Source organism: Pangasianodon hypophthalmus, chromosome 30 (genome assembly GCF_027358585.1).
Source record: "Pangasianodon hypophthalmus isolate fPanHyp1 chromosome 30, fPanHyp1.pri, whole genome shotgun sequence".
NCBI lineage: Eukaryota > Metazoa > Chordata > Actinopteri > Siluriformes > Pangasiidae > Pangasianodon > Pangasianodon hypophthalmus.
Window position 1 is genome coordinate 4,966,112 of NC_069739.1, and position 23,808 is coordinate 4,989,919.

The 23,808-nt window shown below is 38.6% G+C and overlaps 2 protein-coding genes across 2 annotated transcripts; one reads left to right on the plus strand and one right to left on the minus strand.

The window, feature by feature from the left end:
• Positions 1-7,384: 7,384 nt before the first annotated feature.
• Positions 7,385-16,109, plus strand: LOC113528767 (interferon-induced protein 44). Its single transcript, XM_026917469.3, has 7 exons — positions 7,385-8,020; positions 9,577-9,628; positions 10,086-10,284; positions 10,691-10,843; positions 11,253-11,424; positions 12,540-12,640; positions 14,366-16,109. The coding sequence occupies exons 1-7, from the start codon at positions 7,495-7,497 to the stop codon at positions 14,591-14,593; spliced, it is 1,431 nt and encodes a 476-aa protein (XP_026773270.3). The 5' UTR covers positions 7,385-7,494; the 3' UTR covers positions 14,594-16,109.
• A 1,762-nt stretch (positions 16,110-17,871) lies between these two features.
• ccn2a (cellular communication network factor 2a) lies at positions 17,872-20,655 on the minus strand. Its single transcript, XM_026918320.3, has 5 exons — positions 20,317-20,655; positions 19,893-20,109; positions 19,521-19,775; positions 19,170-19,381; positions 17,872-19,044 (listed from the first exon to the last, which is right to left on the minus strand). Exons 1-5 carry the CDS (start codon positions 20,374-20,376, stop codon positions 18,748-18,750), a joined length of 1,041 nt encoding a protein of 346 aa, XP_026774121.1. The 5' UTR covers positions 20,377-20,655; the 3' UTR covers positions 17,872-18,747.
• Positions 20,656-23,808: the final 3,153 nt, after the last annotated feature.

Consider the following 23,808-nt stretch of genomic DNA (forward strand, 5'->3'; position numbering starts at 1 on the left):
ATAATATTACATTTATAGTAAACATTTCAGATATTTTGTAGTGTATATTACCATGCTTGTATCTCAGTTTTGAGCTACAAAGGGGGGAAAAATTTGGACACCTCCATGATCATGCTTTTATGATCTATCTACTTTCTCAAAACAGGAAACTGAATGGTCGGCATTATAGATTTAACAAACTAATGTTTCTATGTTGATTGAGCTAAAGGAAATACTACTATCAACTCATTTAAAGCAGTGAAGTGATATTTTATTTACTTTTAATGGTGTGAGAAGCCAATCTGACATGATGTCATTTGCTGAACTCAGGGTTGAGGAGATCTTCTCGAGAATTTCTTCTAAAGAAGTGCTAGTTCTGCCATGCTATTATTTCTATAGTAACAGCTCATTTACAGGGACATGCATGGCACATGCTCAACATAATCTAAGACTAATAATAAAAATAAAAAATAATAAAAATAAAATCCAAAATTTGAATTTAAACTTATGCAGTGCTCTCATTTAAGTCTGCTGGGTCCTAAAACCTCATGCTTCATACCCGCATAACCCAAAGCCATACTGGATCCTTAATGCAAGCATCACATCATCTCGCTACTAGCAGCAGAATGAGTAACAGCACATTTAAAATGATACATTTGAAATCATGCTAACACATTAGTTTTCAATCAGGAATAGTCATGTTAGTATCGCTGGGTCATGTGCTCCTTTAACACTCTATGCCTGCCCTACTGAGACAAACAAGCAAACAAAAAAATACAGCTTAGACCTAATTTGATTCCTATTAAGATTTTAGTCATACTGTAAGGAAAACATAAGGTATATTTGCATTTACATTTATTCATAGCATTTACAACCTTACCAGACCAACTCACAGAAGTGTATTTAAGTCTCCGTTGAAAATTATATCATTAGTACAAAAAGGCTATGGTCAACTCATTGCTGATTGTGGTTCTATCTAGTGAACACTTATTATTATTGAGTTCTTATAGATATTAACTTGTTTGACTAATTTAATGTGTTTAATCCAATCCACAATAACTTAAAAGTCAGCCTATAAATAATGTAAACTTAGATCCATTGTATTCTGTGAATGGAAAGTGCAGGAACAAAAAGCTCTATAGCCAGATTATCTTTATTCACATTTAAATAGTGAGGGTAGTAGTTGCACTTAAACCTGGGGTACCTTACCATCTGTTTGCTGGAAAGCATCAAAAATGATCCATCCATCCATTTTCTGTACTGCTTATCCTACACTGGGTCGTCAGGGAGCCTGGAGCCTATCCCAGGTAACTCAGGACACAAGGCAGGGGACACCCTGGATGGGGTGCCAATCCATCGCAGGGAACAATCACACACACTCACACACTACGGACAAATTAGAAATGTAAATCAGTGCATGTCTTTGGACCGGGAGAGGAACCCGGAGTACCCGGAGGAAACCCCCAAACTCCCAACCCCGGAGGTGCGAGGCAAATGTATGCATAAAAGATTATTGCATATTTTAAAAAGTCACTCTACTGTATGCTTTAATCTTACCATTTCAGGTACAGAATGCAATGTTCACTGGAAAATGTATACAAAGATATAGCCTCTTAAGAGGATATTTTAACTTCTTTCAAGACAGACCCAGTCTAATGGTAAGACTGTCATTATCAGACTATGGCTTTAAGACAAACTCTCACGCTGATTGTTTCATACGCCACACGTAGGATGGAGGATGTAGTGACAGTTTCCCGCTTTTCTCCGGCATATTTTTATTCGACACCACCGTGAGTTTACTTTTTTTTGGTTTGTGCACCTGGGCGGCCCCGTTAGATTCCTGCAGGAAGTGATTTGCAGTCATATTACGAGCCTTTTCGTCAGGAAGTTTCATATAGGATAATTTCTAAAGTTTTAACATGGGCAGTGCAAGGTAAGTAAAACTTTCAATATGTTCAATATGAAAACCCTTAGGTGTAATTCTGTTCATACAATGTTTTCTAGGCACCTATTCTAAACCGTAACCAGTAGGCTAGCCTCAACATGCTACTGAGACAAGTTGAAAAGCGTGTTCTAAAATGAATAGCTAAATTTAGGATCAAGTAAGTAAGGGAGAGTAATTGCTAAATATGAGGGTTAAGCCCTCATGACATGTGATGACATTTCACTTCTTGCTTCATTTTATGTCATGCACCAGTTATAAAATGGAAATACGGGAAGACATGAAATACGGGAAGACATGGTGGCAAATCAAAATAATATATACAAGCGACAAAGAACACACGTAACAGTTAGGCCCTGGTTTAACTAAACAAAAACTTTAGCACTTGATGGAGATGAAGCCTCTTTTAAGTATGAAGCCTTTGGGGAGCCTGTGGGAGATTTAATCACGCCAACTTTTGGTCATAGTTTGCAACATTGTGTACTCATTCTGCAATCCTTTAACAGTGCATGTCTACTAAAAAAAAAAAAAAAAAAACTAGCATGTAACCCAGTTCATACAGCTATTTTTAGGCAACATACTTCAAGAAAAGTCTTAAACTAAAGGCACAGTTTTCTCATTATCGGTGAAGAAAGTTCTATAATGCTAGTTAGCTTGCTAGCTATCCATCAAAAACCAGTTTATTTAGGGTTAGTGAACATGATCTGTGAAGAGTGTCCTAGAATGCTAGTTAACCAACATAAACACGTTTATTTATGGTAAGTGCAGGTTTTTTTAAATTGAATGTTAAAGGAAAAAAAGAACATTTAAAACATTTTAATTGTATACATTTTCTGCCTTAATTCTTTTGCATTTTTCAGTTCCCATTTGGATTTGCTGGATGTCCTGAATGACAAGCAGTTGTCCTACCTTAAAGAGGGGGGTTCTTTTGACTCATACCAGTTTAAAAGAACATGTGTTCTAGACTCACTTTTGGCTGCCTTTCACACTACATTCATGAAATATCCAAATGTAAAAGCTTATTTGAATTCAGATGAGCACTTCAGAGAGCTTATGGATTTATTAAGTGCCAAAAAGTATGTTGAGGCTAAAGATCTTTGTGTGCCAAAGCTTAAACATGTTAAAGTTGATGACACAAGGAAAGAAATGGACTTTTATGGCTCTGTATATGACCATTTCCTTCTGTTTGATAAACTGGTATGTGAAACCATTTCTAACCCAAAACCCCTAAAGGATAGTCTCATCTATAAAGAAACACTCAGGTAAGTGTATAAACCACTTCAAAGCAACAATCACTCTCATTATAAGTAATAAAAATAGATATAACTTCTAATGGAGACAATTCAGTCATTTAGCATTTTTAACAAAGCAGTTTTAACAAATATTTATGCACTTTATACTCTGTGTTATACTTCTTTTCTCCATGTAATGTGATGTTTGTCTTGGCAGCGGTTTTAATGCATTTGGTTATGTGAACCAAATTTATATTTTAGCTTTGTTAAGGCTTTGGGAGATCCAGCAGATCCAACTCTCATTTTGGGGTACTGTTCGACTCCTAAACCACTGCTGCATGTTGAAGATGAGAAGAAAAGGTAACTGTATAAATGCATCAAAATTCATTTTACATAGCAAAACTGCAGTTTAAACCTGAAGATTATTTATTTGTCCCTTGAGCAGTATATTTATCTTTCTTTTAGGATCTTTGCACTTCAGTTTTTGCTGATTGGCAAAAATGATCACATGACTATGTGCTTCCACTCCTACAAAAACAAATGGCATTTATATGACAATGACGCAACAAGGCCTCCTTTTGAGTCTTTCGACCTTTGACAAAATGACATTTGTTTGGCAGGATATGTAAACATAACCCAAGCACAGGAATATAAACTTGGTAAGACTTGTGTTTTAATCTCAGTTTGGGTGCGGGATATATTTTAACTCTCTTAACCACCAAGTGTAGTGAGAATCACCTGAGTAACTTCTTGGGCACATTCATGCTGAGACCTGCCAACGAAGTCATGAAGTGATGTATGATACATATTTGATATAAATACTACTGTCATACAACCAACATTCCCACTCCTCTTCTCACTTTGTACACTTGTCAGACCACATATGGAGCTATCTGCTTAATGGCTACAGGTAATCTGTCCTTCAAAGCTCTTTTGCCTTGAGTGCATTTTTCATACATTTGTGTATGCAGGGTCATAACTGTATCATGACCATTCAGAATGGGAATGAACTTATAAACTTAGTCACTTATAAACTCTATAATTATATATAGTTTATAAAACCTAAAAATTCTATAATTGCATGCTAGACTTTTTGATAATGATTTTTTTTTTTTTTTTTTATTTTTTTTATATTAAGCTCACTTTTTGCATTGGTGGCCTTATGACTCCAGGGAGACCAAAAAGATCCAGGGTTTCTGCCCAGAGGTCATATTACTCAATTTTTCAATTTTGTGAACCAATCAATTTCATGAAGTTTAACCTGCAGAACATTCCCTTTTCTACCCAGTACACACCCCACGGCACAATTTAGACCAAACACTAGCCATTCGAACTGCTTATCTGTTATGGTGGAAATAAGCAAGTGGCTCCAGTGTCTAAAAAGAGACTGGCCCATTGGGTGGTGAACATCATCCCTATGGCCTCTAGGGATGCTGAACACATAGCCTCTACTGTGATATGACACTCTGCATACAAAGCTAACACTGCCTTTCCCAGTGGTGTTAACACCTTTGCAGTGAGATCAATGTCATTGCTCATGACATTGTTACATGTTATCCAGCTGATTGTCACCACCAATGGTATAACAGTGGTCTTTATTGCAAATAATCTATCATATATCAGTTTATGAATTGTACACATCATGTGTATGGACAAAAAGCTAACCAGGTGATTCTCACTGCCACTGCTGGTTATCCATGTTTCCCACCATGGAATTGTAATTAGCATTCTCACCTATATTTCTGTATTCTTTAATCTTCTCGGTATCCAGTGACTCCCTTTTCTTTGTTTCACTCTGTAGCTATTCCTGAGGCTGGAGAAGCAGCAGGAGCAAAGCCTTTCCATTCAGGTGCAAGCAGTTCCATCCACTTGGATCCAGAGCAGTCTGTGGAAGATCCGTGCTGTGGCAGCTCTTACTCTGTAGCCATTCCTGAGACTGGAGAAGGCCTGGGACCAAAGCCTTTCTGTCAAAACCAGCCATATTCCTCTACATTCAGCAACCAGCAACAGCTAGTGGAAGACATAGAAATGCCATCCTGCAGCAGTTCTGATTCTGATGGTGAAGGTGAAGCAGTCGGTTTTTTTATTCCTTCTTTGTACAAATAACTTGGATGATATGTAGAACAAGATTTAAAAAATGGGTAAAGTTGTGGCCTTAGCAAAAGTTTATTAAGTCCCCAAGAAAACCCATTTGGAAGACTGACTCCTGGTCCAGAATGCATGTTTTGTGTTTGGATGCGCCTACTGTCAGTCATTTTATAGACATTACACTCTATGGGATGGAGCTTCTTTAACATGGGCAGGAATCATTCAACCATTAGAGACCTAATCTTGAAAAAAATAGACTAATCTTACCTAATGCACCTTTAAATAGACAGAAAAAACATTTTTAAGGATTAGCCATGAGAGAATATAACCTGCATCTGCAGGGGCTTTTATTTCTTGGTTACTCTCTCTCCTCCATACAGTTTTCTGCTTGCTTTTCTGCAAATCAGGCCCCTGGCTGTGCAAAGAAAAATGGAAAAGTAGCTAGTTGTAGAAGTCATTCAATGATGGTTGGTGTTTATGGTAACTTCAACTTCAACTACAAAAACATAATCAATCTTTTTCATGAATTGTGTTCTGTTATAGTAACAACATAATCTACATTATGTGAAATTAGCGAATTAGAGCTATCTGTTATACCTGATTAAAACTAGATATTGTGGTTAATGTTACCATCACATAGGTTGCTAGAAGCTTTGTTAGCAGTTAAGTAAAATGTTACTTAGGTTAACTTTAGCTTTAATTTTAATTGATTATGCTTAAGACTATATATTATTACATCTCTCCCTCATACTCTTTACTTTTTTCCCCTGCCTCAATCTACAAATGCTGAGGCATGGACACTAGGGTACAGTGCCCCTCAATCTACAAATGCTGAGGCGTGGACACTAGGATACAGTGCCCCCCAATCTACAAATGCTGAGGCGTGGACACTAGGGTACAGTGCCCCTCAATCTACAAATGCTGAGGCGTGGACACCAGGATACAGTGCCCCTCAATCTACAAATGCTGAGGCGTGGACACTAGGGTACAGTGCCCCTCAATCTACAAATGCTGAGGCGTGGACACTAGGGTACAGTGCCTCTCAATCTACAAATGCTGAGGCGTGGACACTAGGGTATACTGCCCCTCAATCTACAAATGCTGAGGCGTGGACACTAGGGTACAGTGCCTCTCAATCTACAACTGCTGAGGCGTGGACACTAGGGTACAGTGCCTCTCAATCTACAACTGCTGAGGCGTGGACACTAGGGTACAGTGCCCCTCAATCTACAAATGCTGAGGCGTGGACACTAGGGTACAGTGCCTCTCAATCTACAACTGCTGAGGCGTGGACACTAGGGTACAGTGCCCCTCAATCTACAAATGCTGAGGCGTGGACACTAGGGTACAGTGCCTCTCAATCTACAAATGCTGAGGCGTGGACACTAGGGTACAGTGCCCCTCAATCTACAAATGCTGAGGCGTGGACACTAGGGTACAGTGCCCCTCAATCTACAAATGCTGAGGCGTGGACACTAGGGTACAGTGCCTCTCAATCTACATGTGTCTATAGTAACAGTTCATACACAGGAACTTGTTCGGCAGAAGCTCCACATAATCTATGACTAATATTAAATGTTTTGGTATAATTGTTGAAGTGGTGACATTTTTGTTAGGAGACATTTATTTAACATTTATGGAAGGTGTCTCTATTGTAAGTGCTTTGTAACAGTCAAATTTTCCCAGTCTTCAGGACAGAGGAGTTTATACTTTCTGGTTTCTCAGTAAAATGACAGGCTGCATTTTATGAGACAGAAAGAGAGAGAGAGAGAGAGAGAGAGAGAGAGAAATCCGATAAAGTGAAAGAGAGAGAAGCAGGTGAGGGAATTGTTTATCACAGCTATAACATAAGTGAGAACAGGAACTAACATGTCTCTCAGACATTTCACAACATCTGACTAAAACCGTTGAAATGCATGAGTTGTCGTTCATTAATAAATGCAACATTGTAGTCGTTGGCAAATCACTGTGTTATACGCAGAATAATACACTCCAGACTGTGCTGTTATATGAAAATTATGCATTTAGGGGGTGAGGGTGTTAGTGGCACTCAGCTTGCACGTCGTGCTGTATCACAGGCAACCCCATTTTGAGCATGCATCGGTTGCTTCCCCTTTAAAAAAATTGCAGTGCTGGGCTGAGGGCTGGTTAAGTTTCAGTTTTGTTTCCTCACAGGCTTGCACTCACTGTCTGTGGCGCGCTTTCTTTACAAGCCTGCTATTTGTATTCTTCTCTGAATAATAGCGTTCTGTTATGGCTTCCATCGTGTCTTCCCTGGACAGTGAGAAGGAGCTGAGGCTGCAGAGGTTTTTCTCCAGTCCTGTTCGTTTTCATCTTCTGTACAAGAGCAGTCATCATGGAGCCACCGTCAGTCAGCTCCTCTCCAGTTTCGACACATCTGGCAAATTTTTACTTGCAGTGTTTCTGCAGTCAGGGTCAGTCAGAGGAGCTTTCATGAGTAAATCCCTGAAATATGGATCTGAGTTCTCCGACACTGAGGCATTTGTGTTTGAAATGGATGAACACAGTGCCGAACAGTTCCTGGTGATAAACCCAGCCAAAGCTGTCGAGGTTTCAAACATTCAAAACACTGGGTACCGCAAAAGTTTGCACGCTACAAACCTGCAGACTGCAAGTATTTCTTTTGGAAACTGCATTACCTTACACTCTGATAACAGCCGCATGTATGTGAGCTTCTGCACAGATGTGACTTATGGTACAACATGGCCGCAGGAGAGCAACATTTGCTGTGTGGACGTGGAGCTGCACCGTGTCCAAGGTACATTTAATAATTTATTTATTTAATAGCCACCAGATGTCAAACTAACTAAGCTTGAACTTCTACAAAGTTCCACAAAGTGAGCTAACTCAATAAACTAAGCTTATTTCAACAAACTGTTTACTTTTCTTCAATTTTCGTTCAACAAAGAAGCTTTGTTGCTCAAAGACATGTTTTTGGATGTACCTTTGGTTACAAAGCTAGCTTAGCATAACAGTCAGTTTTACTGAACAGGCCAGGTGAGGTAAACTATAAACCCATTCTCATTCATTTTACTATAAATAATAATAATGGTAATAATAATAATAATAATAATAATAATAATATCAAATTTCATTATTTTTTATTAAAACATTATTATAATTTTATTTCTGTTTTGTAAATTTACAAATGTTACATATGGTGCCTTGAAATGTAGGCTATTTGCACACCCTCAATCATTCACTGATCCCTCTGGCAATTAATAAAATAACTCCATATCAAAATATGCTACTTATAATTTATTGTAAAATACTCCTTGTAAATGTCTAGCCACTTTTATGTGACAGAAGTGTTTAATTGGGAATACAGCAAGTGATGATGGATATGCAACAAATAATGATGACTTATCATTTAACCTTATGTACTACTAATATTTACAAACAGCTCAGATATTGAAAAGAAATTTCCATAAAAGCATTTTAAGTAAATTCCCCCGAAAACATAATTAATTAATTAATTAAAATGAGTCGGCAGTCAACTTTTACCTAAAAGACTTAATAGTCCTCTTATATCTAGTTTTATTACAATGTTTAAATATTGGCATTGAAATATCTCAGATTCAACATATTGCCAAGCTTTTTATATTCGTTCAGTAACAAGACTAATGGTTTCTATTGGAACTGTTATGAATTTCGCCCATAATACATTTAAACATATAAATGTAGGCTACTAAATAGTATTTTTTTCACTTATCCCGCATATTTATTCATTCATTCATCATTTTTCATAGCTTTATAGTTTCTTTATATTTATGCTTCTCATTTCATCTTCTCTCTTTTACTTTCGTATCTTACCTTACAATGTTTACCTTATTAATATTATTTTTATTTCTTAAATTTGACGGTTATTACTAAACACCAGTAGACTGAGACAACTTCCTTGTACATGTAAACCCATGGTACTTGGCAAAAAAAAGCGATTCTGATTCTGATTCTGATTCTGATCAGTAAGCGCTTTATCCTGGTAAGGATTTGCTGTGAATCCCGGGAACATTGGCATGAGGTGCGAACATGAACATGAGATGGGAAAACACCCTGAATCAGGTGCACGAAGCACACATTCACACCTAGGAGAAATTTAGCATAGTCAAGAAAGGAACGAAACCGGACCAAGGAATTGTGAGGCGGCATTGCCTTTTATTTTTTTATTGCTATATTATTTTGCCATTTCCTCTATGTGAGCGCTATACATTGTCAGGACTGCTTACATATCAAGGTTATTTAAAATTATTTCAAATAATTGTGGAATACCCCAATAACTTGCTTATGCTTGTTTTTGCTTGTTTTTCATTTCAGATGTGGTTAGTTTTTTACCTACTCCTTGGAGAGAAGTGTCCTGGACAGATACGTAAGTCCCAGAGTCTCAGGGATTACAGTGTGACTCTGTATTAACATATTGGCCTTTTTTTTTCATCAGGTTCACCCTTATACAGGCAAATTTGTAATATACTGTTGTTTAATTGTCTGTCTTTTTGCCAGCCACCTAGGACTATCTTTGATAAGATATTAGGGAGGTGCAATGCTGCTATGCCTGACACACTTTTATGAGTGCAACATACAGTAACATATCGGCTTCACTGCTGTGATCCACCACCCAAATAATAACTGCTCAGTGGTGGTTCTACTGAGGTCCTTCTGTATGACAGGGTAGAGGAGGGCTAATAAATTATGCAAAGCCTCATGCCATTTTAAGGCTAAGTGGAAAATTATGCGTGTCAATATGGGTTGGTCTGGACAAGGACAAACAATGACTGTGCTTGTTCCTCCTATTTGCAATTCATCATTAAATTGTTTGTGTTATTTAGGACAAGGGAAAGCCTAAGGCAGGAATTTGTCTCTTACAAGCTGCCGTCGAAGTATCCGGTGTCACGGGTGAAGGTTTTGCTTTTGGGCCCTGTGAGTTCTGGGAAGTCCTGCTTCATCAACTCCATCAGATCCACCATGTACAAGCGGATTGTTCATCTGCCCAACGTCGGCACAGCAGTAAACGGGTTCACCAAGAAGGTTGTGGAAATATCTACAAGGAAATGTCATACAGTTCCAAAATTCCAAAAAAAAAAAAACAAAATAAATAAACATGCATTCAGGACACCCCTCCTGTTTCTAATATCATATAATATTTTGCACCTACTGTTAGCAGATAATGAGATAGACAGCCAGCATAGAAAACAATTGATGCACTCTTTATGCATGCAGTATGTTATATGTGATTTATATTGCCACATCTTGGGGTTCAGGAAACTGAAGTCTTTCAGCCCATATGCATTTGTTGTTCCCATAGCAGTGGGACTTGTTGATCCACTTGCACCTAGTTGTGTTTGTTTTGAATGATATGTAAGGTAGGTTGGATTAATTACCTTAAATAATGTTGAAAACCAGCACTCTGCTACCCATTTCTTCTTTTACTCAGCTGAATATCTATAATATCCTTGGAGAGAAAGGAGGTTCTCCCACTGTTTTGAGTCTCTTTGATGTGATGGCAATAGGAGATGATGACTCTACTGGTCTCTCTTTCTCCGATGCACTGGCTGTCATCAAAGGCCACGTCCCAAAAGGATACAAGGTACAGCATTGGATGCTGAGTAGAAGTCGGGTATATGATTGCTACTCAGTGTTAGCTCATATCAGAATGCTTGCAAATTTATGTACACTAATGGCATTAAAAAATTATGTTGATGTCATATTTCAACAGATAAATAGTTGACGTTATTTAAAAATACAAGATACAGTACTGTAAAAAAAACCCTAGGAATGCTATTATTTAAATAAATTAGAGAAGTAATGGAGAGCCAGTGGCCAAGGGTGGTCACACCATTTACTGATTTGATTTAGTTTGTTACTGTTCATTGCTTTTTATAGTACATTATTGATAGAGTCTTTTTATTTGATTAATTTTGAAGCAGTTTTGTTTTACACAGCTTCTTGACATGTGCCTAAGATTTTAGACCTTACTATCCACTTTGTTGCTCCAGTTCCAGCCTGATGTTCCAGTCACTGATGCAGTAAGTGGCTACAAAGCAAATCCTTCCCTAAATGAGCAGGTTCACTGCGTCCTCTTCGTGCTTGATGCCTTCAAATTGACATCATACCCCAGCAGCCTGAAGTCCACACTTAGGAAGCTGAACACCACCATATCAGACCTGGGTGAGAGCGACTTTATCCTGAGCTTTTAGCTCAACTTTCTCATGCTTACAGAGGTGTTTGGAGGATAATATCTTTATGTCTGGATCAGTGGAAGAAGTCAGTCCACTGCCTATTTATAAAGCTTTCCATTCCCTTAACTAACAATATGTATAACATCTGCATTAACTACTGTTTATTCCAACCATGACAAAAATATGTCCAGTGTCTTAAATGATATGTTGTTGGTGGGTAAGTAGGGGATAAAACACACTGCGACGTGACGTTATAGGAAGATAATCAACAAAGGGGTGATGTGATGAAGCAGAGATGATCCCCAAAGTTGATTATTTTCCTATAACTGTTTTATTCCTCTTATACCACAGCAGTTTACCAACAGTCACAACATTTTTTAATTATTAAAGAAAAACACATTGTACATTTTATCTTAAATGGTTTCATTGAATGTTATGGCACGTCCACAAAACAAATTAGTTCCTGTTATCACTTGCGTTATCGCAGCTATGTTACAGTCATTCACTAAACTCCTCTGTCATGGAGACGTTCCCATATTGGAAAACTTAAAGTTACAGCTTTCCCTCTGACTGTTACAGAGAGCTGACACTGGAAACTCCTTCAGAAAATGATAAATAAACATTTTCTCAAAGAAAACTTCACAAGATCAATGATTGCATACATTTTTAAATCTGTTTGCCTCATAGCCATCCATCCATTAACACCTTCTGACCAATCAGATTTGAGAATTAACTCTCAGTAATTTATAAATGAGACAGAACGAAGGTTTATCCTAATTAATGAGGACTTATTTTTAGTCGTAGATAGAATAAACATTAGATATACTACTACAATATATGTAGTTATTTTAGTTAACATTTAAACAAAGTTTTAATTATTGCATTAATTAGCATTAACAGTGTTAGTTAAGTTAGTATATATATATATATATATATATATATTTTTTTTTTTTCATTTGTCATGTCCCTGGTTTCAAATCCGTTGCTTGCTTTTCTAATCAGTTGTTTTCCGAAGCGTGAATTCTTCATTAGTGGGGATATCGGTTGATAAATGTTTGTTGATTTCAATTCTTTTGAATTGGGTTACTTTTTCACACCCTACAGGAATCCCTCAGCTGATTTTGCTCACTCATGTGGACCAGGTGTGTCCAGCAGTACAGGAGGACTTGAAGTATGTCTACTCCAGTCGAACTGTGCAGGATAAGGTATGATGTTCTTGTGGCTTACAGTTATATTTATGCATTTGGCAGATACTTATATCCAGAGCGACTTTACAATCGAGGGAGCATACAATCCAAAAAATTTAGCATTACGGGTCTTGCTCAAGTGTCCTGAACAGTCCTCATATTTAAACTAGCTCAGGACCCTGAAACATTTTAAATAGGTTTCTATTGAAATTTGTGATGATTATAGTGCTAATTTGTTGGTTGGTGTTGTATTTATTTTATATTTCTCTGGGAAGTCTGCCATGATGGTGATGTAAACATATGGGATAATGATAGGGTTTCAATGTCAATGCCTAAAAACAAAAGAGCAAGAGCTTTTTTTTCCTCATACATTTTCCAGTGATGTGACAGAGCTACATATATGACACAGTTGCACTGAGTTACAACAGAGACTTGACTCAGCTAGTTAGTGATCTATAAGATGATGAGCATAATGCTGTTGACTCTGGTACTAGCATAAAAGTTGAAGCTTTGGAAGCTGATCTGTTAGAGCAAAGTGTATAGATGAGAAGGTATGAGAGCTGGACTAAAAAACTAAAAGACTAAACCCCCACTGGCACCTCTATCAGCAGGTTGCCAGATGGCATTGTGGGTAATGTAGGAAACTGTTAACCAAAGTGAAAATATTTCAACAGATCAATGAAAGAAACCAAAACTCAAAACTCAGAATGTAATCATAAAATGATTATTTTGCACAATTGAAGATCACAGCACTAAGTGACTGATAAGTGCAGATCTGGTATGTCTCATGCTGCAATCTGCTGTATACTCCCTCATGTGCCATTATTGGATTTCCTATGACACTCAGATACCCTCCTGTTTTTTCAACACGCCATCGACGATAGCATATTCTGGCTGACATTCGCCAAGATACTTTGCTTTGACTAAAATAAAGTGGTTTCTGTGTGTGATGTGATTGGTGTCCACAATCACCTGGGTACAGTCAATATAAATTTTTCTCCATTTTCATGTCAAACCATTTTCTTTCACCTCACTTAATTCACATCTAATTGACCTTTTCTGTCCTTTTTCTAGGAGATTGTTATGCTGTTAAATTTTATATATTTTATTGGCATAGATATGAGTCAAATTAACTCACTTCTGAGAAAGTTTTTTGCCATTCACTCATCATTTCAGCGGCGTGAGCTTTGCCTTTAATGGAGTTTTGTGGGCGTCACCAAATGCAAATCAGCTGTGCTGTGTACATGCCATGAATAATTGGCATTCATCAACATACAAACATACACACTTTTGTAAATCTGGCAGTAATTTTTAAGTTCACTTAAGTTCATTTAAGTTCATTTACACACAACATTACTAAAAGATTGATAAATGAGGCCCAATGTTACAAAGTGCAAAGTGTACACAAGACACACCTGACTATACCACATTCACATCAGCATTTAATTTGCATATTGCCCTGAGAATGAATTGAGAATGATATGCAAACTAAGAATTTCTTATGTGTATAAAATGTGTATAAAAGCTAATTTGTTAACCTCATTCTTTTACTAGCTTGTGTTCTGCATCAATATTTCCCCATTGCCTAGCAACAGTATTGGACCATTCCTGCTGAAAACATTGATTCACAAAATATATTTTATGAATTATAAGTGAACCATATTTTACTGTATGCTCTAATATTATTTAAGGATATATTTTGAAAACATTTACCGTTTTTGTCCTTCTCTTGTCTGTACACAGATGCAGAAAGCAGCCGAGTTGGTGGGATTGCCATTGTCCTACGTGCTGCCAGTGAAAAACTACATTGCCCAGCTGACAGTGGACTACAAGACTGACATCCTGCTCCTGAGTGTGGTTATGTCCATCCTACAGTCTGTGGATGACACACTCGAGGACCAGTATCCCTCTACACCAACTTGTAGCCCTGTAGACTTGAATCAGGAGGAAAAAAATGTGGTCAGCATATAGGCTTTTATGTCGATAAGATACAGTAAACAGTTAACAATACATATATCAACATTTCATTCATTTATATCACTTATATATAATTATGTATTTTATTTTATAGTCTACAATCAGTCCTGGCATTGTTGAAAAATTTACATTGTGGGAACATAACTGTATTCATTACTGAATTCATGATTTTTATTTTGACATATAGGTTTTTTTTTTTTGTTACCTTCCTGGTCCTTTCTTCAATCATTTATTGGTTTGTTTCACTAATATGCTCATCTGCTTCCTATTAACTCTCATTTGTCTCCGTGTATATATACCAGCTCATGTTCCAGTGTTCTTTGTGAGTATTCGATGGCAAATACCATTTCATTTTGATTTCGAAAGATTATTTTTTTCTTTTTGATTGTTGTGATAAACTGTGCTAACACTGGAGACCTCTTCCATAAATGTTAAATAAACATAATATCAACAATTATACAATTTCCTTTGTTAAATTAGAGCACTGTTTTTTTTTAATTTATTACTAGCCTTAAATCATGTAGATCATCAGCTATACAAGTTCTTCTGTACGTCGTTACTACAGAAGCGAAAATAATACGGGCGCATCAATATAAACCTGTGATTCACTATTGTCAGAGCTGCTGTTGAAAATGAATCAACACTTTAATAACAGAACAGAGATTTCAGCATTTCTTTGGTATAAGTAGTAACACTGAGCCGCATGTGCTGTGGAAGCTGATCTGTTTGAGCAGAATGTACAGATTAGGAGGTAAGCAAGCTGGACAGACTAAAAGATTTAAGCCCTGCTGCATCACTCTCTTTAGGTAGAGATGAAATGAGGACTAAATCCCACTGGCACCTCTATCAGCAAGTAGTCGAACGGCATTGTGGGTAAATGCATAAAAATGTTAACCAAAGTGAAAATAAATCAAAATGTCGATGAAGGAAGTTTAAACGAAATTAATCTGTTTATCATTGATGCCATTAAAAATCACATGTTGATTATAAAGATTAATATGCAAGTTATTCAGGGTGGATTTTCCCTTTAATGGCTCAGGATGGTGAGCCATATAGCTGTCCTCAGTGCACTTTGCTTTGAAATTAGGGCATGAAAACAAAAAAATAGGCAACAGAATACACCCAAAACTACTATTCAGAAAGCAAAGTCTTTGTTATCAAGTGTTTTTAACAAGAAAGCACCAGTAGGTGGAAACATTCACATGCTGCATCCATTGAAAAAATGCTTTGACTGTTAAGAATTCAGAGACTGTTAGGAGACTTAACAGCTAGAATGTGCTCTGTGGTCTGACTTAAGATAAAAATCAGAAAAAAAGTAACCAATGCTCAAATGCTTAGATTACGCTGACATTTTAAATGGCAAGACTGTGGGATTATCACTACTTCTGTAGTGTTTTTTTCAGTCACTCTGTTTGTCCTTCAACCACAATACATTATATATTTAAGTCCTTAAATATATATTGTATTTTTTGCTGTAAGTAGCCACTATGACATGGTGATTCTTCCGCCAAGATTATTCTACATTTATTAAAGCAAAAAATGAGAACACAAACTCTAAACATTTAAATTTTGTAAAGTATTAGCAGGCAGAATATAAAAACATTCCTCTTTAAATCTGCCAATGATGGAATGTAGACGGGATGACAACTAAAACTAAAATGCTCATTATTTTGTGTAATATAGCTTATTTTGTTTTCATTGAACAAACTTATGCAAAATGAACACTTTATTCTAGGAAAATAGGTTATGTACCTCCCATAACCTATGTGTGCTTATGGGTTTATTGTGTCTACATGATATATTTCATTGTTTATTGTCTGCTATCAGTCTCTAAATCATCGTCACATTGTGTCTTCTGATAGGTCAAGGCTGAACTACAGATCCCACCCACCCAGGAAATGCCATCCTCTTCAAACCAGGAGTACTACAATTAACTTGTTTTGTTCCTGTTCTGTTCATTTTTTTTAATTAGTAAATGATTTACTGTAGTCATTTGACCTGTTAGAATGAGTTATAGTACCTCTGTGCACCAGAGGGCAGTAATATTTCAGTATATGTGCAGTGTGTGCAGTAATTCAGTAGAAAGAATCCAGATTTGGCTAAGGTGCTCTGGATCTAATAACTGAAATGCAAAAACAAGTCCACATAGCTTACTTAAAATAAATTGGAAGATAAATCTAGTCATTTCGGGAAATACAAGGCACTCGTGCAGTATGGTTTTCTACCATTCGAACCAACACTAAAAACACTAAAAAACACTAAAAAAAAAAAAGAAACACAAGAGGAAACTGAACATATGCATCAGGTAGTGTTTCAGGTTAGGTTACTAGCAACCTATAACATCATTTTATTTATCTACCTTGTCTGTTGTTTCAAGTCTGACCTCTATCTTCCCAATATCTCTATGTTTTTAACCATTCACTAATAACACAATGGCAAAATTGGAAAAATAAATAAATAAATAGGGTGATTCAAGTTATTAATTCATCTTGAGTAAGCAGTTTATCCTCGTCAGGGTCACAGTGGCTCCAGAGCAGACAGACACGTGTCAAGCTTTCTTATATGAGAGACAGAGATCTCAGTGTTTTTAGAGCTTAGCATCCCCGTAAGTTCCGTTTTTATTTCCTACCCACACACACATACACACGTGTGTGCTGGTCTTTATCTCATACAATGCGACATCATTTCACTTTAGAGCTTGGAAGTGTTATCAAATCAGTGTGCACTTAGTCTGCAAACACACACACACACACACACAGAGAGTTGGAGTGTGTGTCCATGTTTCATCACATTTCTCATATGTGTGTGTGTTGTCTGTCTGCTGTCTGGCTCCTGTGTAAGTTTCTTCCTATAGTTCCTACAGTCTCAGACCACTGATATAGTGTGAATGTGTGTATGTGCAAGTTTTAATATCTTGGTAGGGACTTAATGTTCCCACATGGATAGGAATCACTTACAGTATTGTCCATGTAGGGACACTTGGCTGGTTATTATTTAAAAAAAAAAGGAAATAAATAAAAGTGCCAAAAGGTTTCCTTTTGGTTCCAGAAGTTAAGGTTAGATTTAGATGTAGCATAGTAAATACTACATGTGTACATTTTAGTGAAATAATGGTTCTGTGGTCATGTAACATATTTGTGTGTAGAATAATAGAAGTGTCCTGTATGTGTGTAGTGAATAATTTGAATGTGTGTGGCATTGCTGTATATGTGAACATCAGGGCTCTAATAAAAACAAGGTGTACTTATTATATGAAACAGCCTGAGTCGTGATTTATATAAAAATATAACATTTTATTCCAAACTACAAAAAAGTTGAAAACATGTAACTTTTTGGTCACACTTCTCAATAAAATAATACAAGAACTGTAACAAGAACAGTCACGTCAGCGAAAAAAAAAAAAAAAAAGCTATCATTACACACAAAGTGAAGCAAGACAAATAACAATGACAAAGGTTTTAAATTTAAATTAACTTAACCTGTACAAAAATTATGTACATTATTTACAGCATTCAAAAAATATTTTTTAAAAAGGAATGAAGCTGCAAATCGTCCAGTCGTTTTCTTTTTTTCTTTTGACAAAATACCAACTCTCTTTGAGTCAGTTAGTCGAAGTTTGACACTCAGTGCTGCAGGAACCACCTTCTGCTGGTCTTAACATCTCAAAAAATTTGGCTAGAGCTCTGTTAGCTACAAACAAGGGCACATTCATACTCTCTCTCTCTCTCTCTCTATCTCACTTGGGTGAGGCGTTCTAGTTTCTGTTCTGAGGTTAAAGTCTGCTGCCCTCCTCACCTCTCACCGCTCTTTGGATCCGCCCACCACAATTTGGGGGAGGGGATTGCCATAATCAGGCTAATCAGCAACAAGTTGTGTTGCTGAATTTATAGTGCAGTAATGTTTTGTCGTTTTTTTAACGACAGTTTTGTTGTTTTTATCCATTCCCACCCACTTTGAGGCCAAAGAGCCCCTAACATCCATCAACACACATTGGATATGATAATACAGATACATAACAGAAATAGACGCACACAAAAAACAACAATAAGAAAACTAAGACATAAGACATAAGACGAGTACAGTTCTGTGATACGAGATGGATATCTGGTTCAAGTGGACGGAATTTTCTTTGCTCACACTCTTGTCGCTCATGCCATGTCACCGAGCATCTTCTTGTAATACAGGGACTCAAAGATGTCATTTTCACTTGGGCAGTTGTAGTGGCAAGCACACGTCTTGATGAACATCATTTGCTTCTTCATGACCTGGCCGTCAGGGCACTTGAACTCGACGGGCAGGGTCGTGGTCCTGTGAGGAGTGCAGCAGCGGCCATCGGTACACACTCCGCAGAACTTGGGTCGGTAGGCCTTGGTGGTGGTGCAGCCTGAAACCTCGAACTTCATGGGCTTGGATACTCTAGGGGTACGGATGCACTTCTTTCCTTTCTATAAAAGGGACAAAACAAGACCAGGATTTAGACACAACATGCAAATAGTGAAATGTAAACAAAAGCAGAGTTTAGACAAAATATCTGATAGTGTAAAGTGCAATGTGGTCCATTGATACCTACCTTGATTTTCTCTTCCAGATGGGATTCGCAGGGACGGACCATGCAGAGGCGAGACTGCTTCTCCAAACGGCACTCACGGTTGTCATTGGTCACACGTGTGGAGATGCCAAGACCGCACGTCTTTGAGCATGCACTCCATTCAGTGGTCTGAACCAGGCAGTTCTCACGCATGATGGAAGGATCTGGGCCATAGGTCTCCTCTTCTCTGTAAGCTACAGCCAAAAGAACACAAAGACTCGGTCAAAACCAGTGACATCATCAAGATACTGTACTAGAATCATAGACTTGCAAATGTTGCATCAATTTACATTAGATATATTAGAGATTCTGAAAACAGGTCTTGCTCCTCACCTGGCAGAAAAGAGCCCATGAAGGAGTTGGTGGTGGGGGGGGAGTCGCAAACCCATTCCTCACAGCATTTTCCTGGTACCTTGACCCTGCGAGGCATGGGGCAATCTGGGCTGGGCAGTCGCACGTCCATGCCGCAGAGTGGCACGCAGCCCACGGCGCCATCCAGGCATGTACACTGGTACTTGCAGCTGCTCTGGAATGATTCACCGCTGCGGTACACATTTCCTCCAAACACACAGGGGGCACCCTCTCGAGCTGTTGTGGAGAGATCAGAGAGATGGTTAGCACAGAGGAAGGGGTGAAGGGTGATAGCATTTGTAATGAGAATAAGATTGCATTTCAAGGTTTATCAGGTATATAATGAAAGCTTACCAGTGCAGACTCCAATGCGTCGGTTGTTTGGTGATCCATAGTCACAGTAGAGGCCTTTGTGAGGGTCACACACATCTCTTTCAGTGCACAGCTCTCCAAGCTGTTTAGCGCATACACGGCAGCACCCGCAGGCATCCAGGACTAAGCTGTCACCTGGGGGGCATTGCGGGGCCATGTCAGGGCACTGGCACTGACTGGGGCACTCCTGAGCAGCCGTCTGAAGATAACAAGAGGCAAACACTGTTATAATCTCATTCCAGTCATTCAAATGCTACATACAGAATGATACAAGTTTCACATTTACAGCATACTGTTGTTACAAAAGTCATAAGCACCAACATGATTTCTTGATTGTTGGGTACTATTAGACTGTAGATCCACTGTAAAATCCTACATCGTGATATAGTAAGATATCTAAACTTACCCAGCTGAAGAAAGTGAAGCAGAGTGCAAAAATCAGTCTCAGGCTCATTCCGGAAAACATTTTCTCTATCGTCTTGTCTTCGTTCTGTTTCAAAACAGCGTGTAAAAAAATCTCTCCTTCAGGTGCTTGCAAAGTCTTCCTCTGGCTCTCTAGAGCTGTAGTCTTTTCTCAAACGGCTGTCTCTTTGTCTTTCTTCCGATCAAGTCGATCTCGTTGGGGTAAGGCTTCTCTTTTCGTGCAAAAGGTAGAGCGTAGTTTCTGTAGGCTGCTGCTTTGTCTGCTCAGCCCTCGTCACTTCTCTCTAAGGGAAGTCAGAGTCGTTCTGAGTTGAAGGCAGCAGCAGGGTCCGCCTTTATACCCACTGAGCTGCGGTGGGCCGCCACTGGCTGAATGGAGCTCTGGATAAACATGGACATTCCTGGCATACTTTCCTCGTTTCCTGCCCTCCTCCTCCTTCTCCTCTCCTCCACTCCTCTCCTCCACTCCTCCCCACCCTAAGAATCGCACCCCCTGCCATCCCACATTCCAGCTGTCTGAGACCGAGAGGGAGCTGTCACATAGTAAAATAAAAAGTGCAGCTTTGGCACTATCCTGCCCTCTTCATATGTGTGTGTGTCTGTGTGTGTCTGTGTGTATTGGGTGCTTTTTTTGGTAATCGTGGTTCATCAAATGGGCCGACGGCAACATGTTTTTATAGCAAGGTAATGCCAAGTGCGCATATTTGTTTTCAGAGGAAGTGCCAACAATTATTTCTCTGCAAACCTGGCATTAAATGCTATGTCAAATCAGTAACAATGAGTTTAACAGTTCATAGGAATGGACTTTCACATACGTGAATACAAAAATATACAGAAATTATATACACTTAATATAACCATGTATAATATTAGATATAGAAATACGGCCCTGAAGATTTAACTATATGTCACTGCATGTCATTAGATTTCTTTTTATCTGAGGTTTGAGCTGGTCCCTTAATCACTGTTTTTTTTGTTACAGTTTAGTCTGTACACTACACAGTGCAGGTGTGTGGATCCAGACGCTAGATGGACAGAGACGCAGTGCTGGAGGAAAGTGGCTAGACTTGTCTGTTTGTGTATTTTGAAAGTGAAAAAAGGACCCCAAACCCCCTCCTATTAGGAAAGGGCGCGCTGGCCCTTGCATGGCGGCCAATCGGAAATGAAAAGCTCCGAGCGAGAGCTGCAGGAATGTGCCGGCCATGCCAGCAGACATGCTTTTCCTACACGCATACTGTCTCGGAGGAAGCCTGCCTTATAAGGGAATCTTCACTCCAGGCCTTCTGTCTCTTGCACTCTCCCTCTATCCCTCCTCCTCCCTTGTTCTCTCATTCTCTCTCTGCGGTCTGGCCAATGGAGTACAGTAGGAGCTCCATCTGGAAACGGCCTTGCCGAATGGTAATGTACCCCGTCTGTCAACAACCTCTCATTCCTCTTGAGCACAAGGCTGCCAGTTCTTGCACAAAAACACTGAACAACCACACCCCCTACACACACACGGACATACTCTGGTTAGTTGTAGTATGCCAGGGCTCATCGTGCCATCCGTGTGTGACACGATGGCCTGCCAATCATTAACAATGTGGTGTGAATGTCCGGCAAAATAAACCCAGCTCTGTGTGTGGTGTGTCTCAGGTGCATTAGCGTCGTCTTCCTGTATTGATGCTAACTCTCATAGCACCTGCATTCCTACCTCCCTGAAAAGGAATAAATACGTTCAGCTCTGTTTCACTTCAACGTGCTTAAACTTTAATCCATGCTCCTTTGTGTGGGTAGGAACTGACCAAAATTTACCTCCAACAAGGAGTTTATTCCTGAATAAGCATTCCAGAGGCCACATTTACCCCCCATGTGGAGTTTGGTCAAGTATTAATGTAAGAGGAGTTGTCCATATCCTAAACAGAAGAGATGGTCTGTGATGATGAGTTGCCTCTAAAACAGGTAACTGAGGACAAGCAAGATGATGCAAGCAAAACTAAATTTGCCAGACGGAGACAGCCATGATGATGGGTCAAAGGTCAATCTTTGATGATGTAATGGAAAGGCTTCCATCTCCAGGGAAAAATAAAAGCATGTGGATAGTGGGTATAATTATACTTTGGGGGATGTGGCCATGTAGCCACATTTCCCATTCCTTACCAATGGAAGGGGGACATATGGGAGGCTGGGGCCTTTTTTTGGGTCATAATTTCTAGGTGGTTTATTGTTCTCTGAACAAAAATAACAGATCCCAAATACTTTTCGTGCTGCCAGGGGGCAATTTTCCGCTGCCGTTTGGTTCCAGGATCACATTTTCGTTCTGTCTCGCCTGCGCCCACTTTAGTAAATGCATTAGCTGACAGATTGACTTTCCAGTCCTCCACCAAAATATGCTGTCTATGTGGTACCGGTCATTTTTTTAAAACCAGATCAAAGCACTCGGTTCTTGTTTTGGACATGGTGGAATGTTCCATCCTCTAGTGTTTTGACTGTCTGAAAATTTCAGGCTTGTCCATCAAGCAGTGATGAACATAAACACACAACTAGTTAAAACATGAAAAATGAATTCCTTGGACTTAATTAAAAGTTTACTAAAACATCCTGAAATAGCAACGGTGTCAAATGGAATTTGAAGTGTTTCTAAACATTCATTCCTGATTCTCTTCCCTGATCCTCTCTCGTCAATGCAGAGGCAAACAACTGCAAATCCATTAATGAGGGCCAAACACATAAAGTATTAGCTTAGTAAATGAATTGTGACTTGCACCCGAAAGCTGTCTAGCAGATCCTTCTGTATTAGCTCTAAAAATACCTCTGCAGATTATTAGTTCCACATGTGAAAAACTAGACGAATGCATGGGAATAGGCACTATGCACAAAAAACAGACACATAGGCTCTAGGCCAGCAGAAACACAGCTCGATTATTTCACCATAAAACAGATGTTCTTGCATTTGTGCTTTGAGAAGAAAGCTAATCTGCTTTTGCTTACTTAGCCCAATCACGCAACCAGCCTCTGTTATGTGCTGCTGTGTAGATTTTAATGATATGAAGCCAGCTTACTCATGTGATTAGAGCTCAGAAGGTTGTATAGAACTTCGAATATTAGCGCACACACGTTAGGTTGGAATTATAGTAATTACAAAATGACAACTTGGAGATTCTTCATAAGGCTTCTCAGTCTGAAAAAAAGGCATTTCTATGGCAGTCTACTCAACTCAAAATGGATAATGTGATGGCTACCATCACAAGTACTTATATAAGCCAAATTTTAATGTCATATTTCTAAGATTTACCAAGTACATCAAGTTGAATCCTTACATTGTTGTCCACTTTTTAGTGGTCCAAGCTATGGAGGTCCAGCCAATGGTGGAAGCCATGTTTGTTTATAATGTGACATCACAATTGTCAAGTCAGAGCTATCAGAAATGCCCAGTGGGGTGTTTAAGAGTAAGTGGACACTACTATAATGGGTTTTGTTTATACAAATTTTGTTT

Bases quoted from the DNA above. Each gene is read 5' to 3' on its own strand.
- LOC113528767 (XM_026917469.3), top strand. From the start codon at position 7,495: ATGGCTTCCATCGTGTCTTCCCTGGACAGTGAGAAGGAGCTGAGGCTG. The intron at 8,021-9,576 runs GTACATTTAATA...TTTTCATTTCAG, and splicing joins GGAGCTGCACCGTGTCCAAG to ATGTGGTTAGTTTTTTACCT. The intron at 10,285-10,690 runs GTTGTGGAAATA...TCTTTTACTCAG, and splicing joins TAAACGGGTTCACCAAGAAG to CTGAATATCTATAATATCCT.
- ccn2a (XM_026918320.3), bottom strand. From the start codon at position 20,376: ATGTTTTCCGGAATGAGCCTGAGACTGATTTTTGCACTCTGCTTCACT. The intron at 19,776-19,892 runs GTAAGCTTTCAT...TCTCCACAACAG, and splicing joins ACGCATTGGAGTCTGCACTG to CTCGAGAGGGTGCCCCCTGT. The intron at 19,382-19,520 runs GTGAGGAGCAAG...TTTTGGCTGTAG, and splicing joins CATGGGCTCTTTTCTGCCAG to CTTACAGAGAAGAGGAGACC.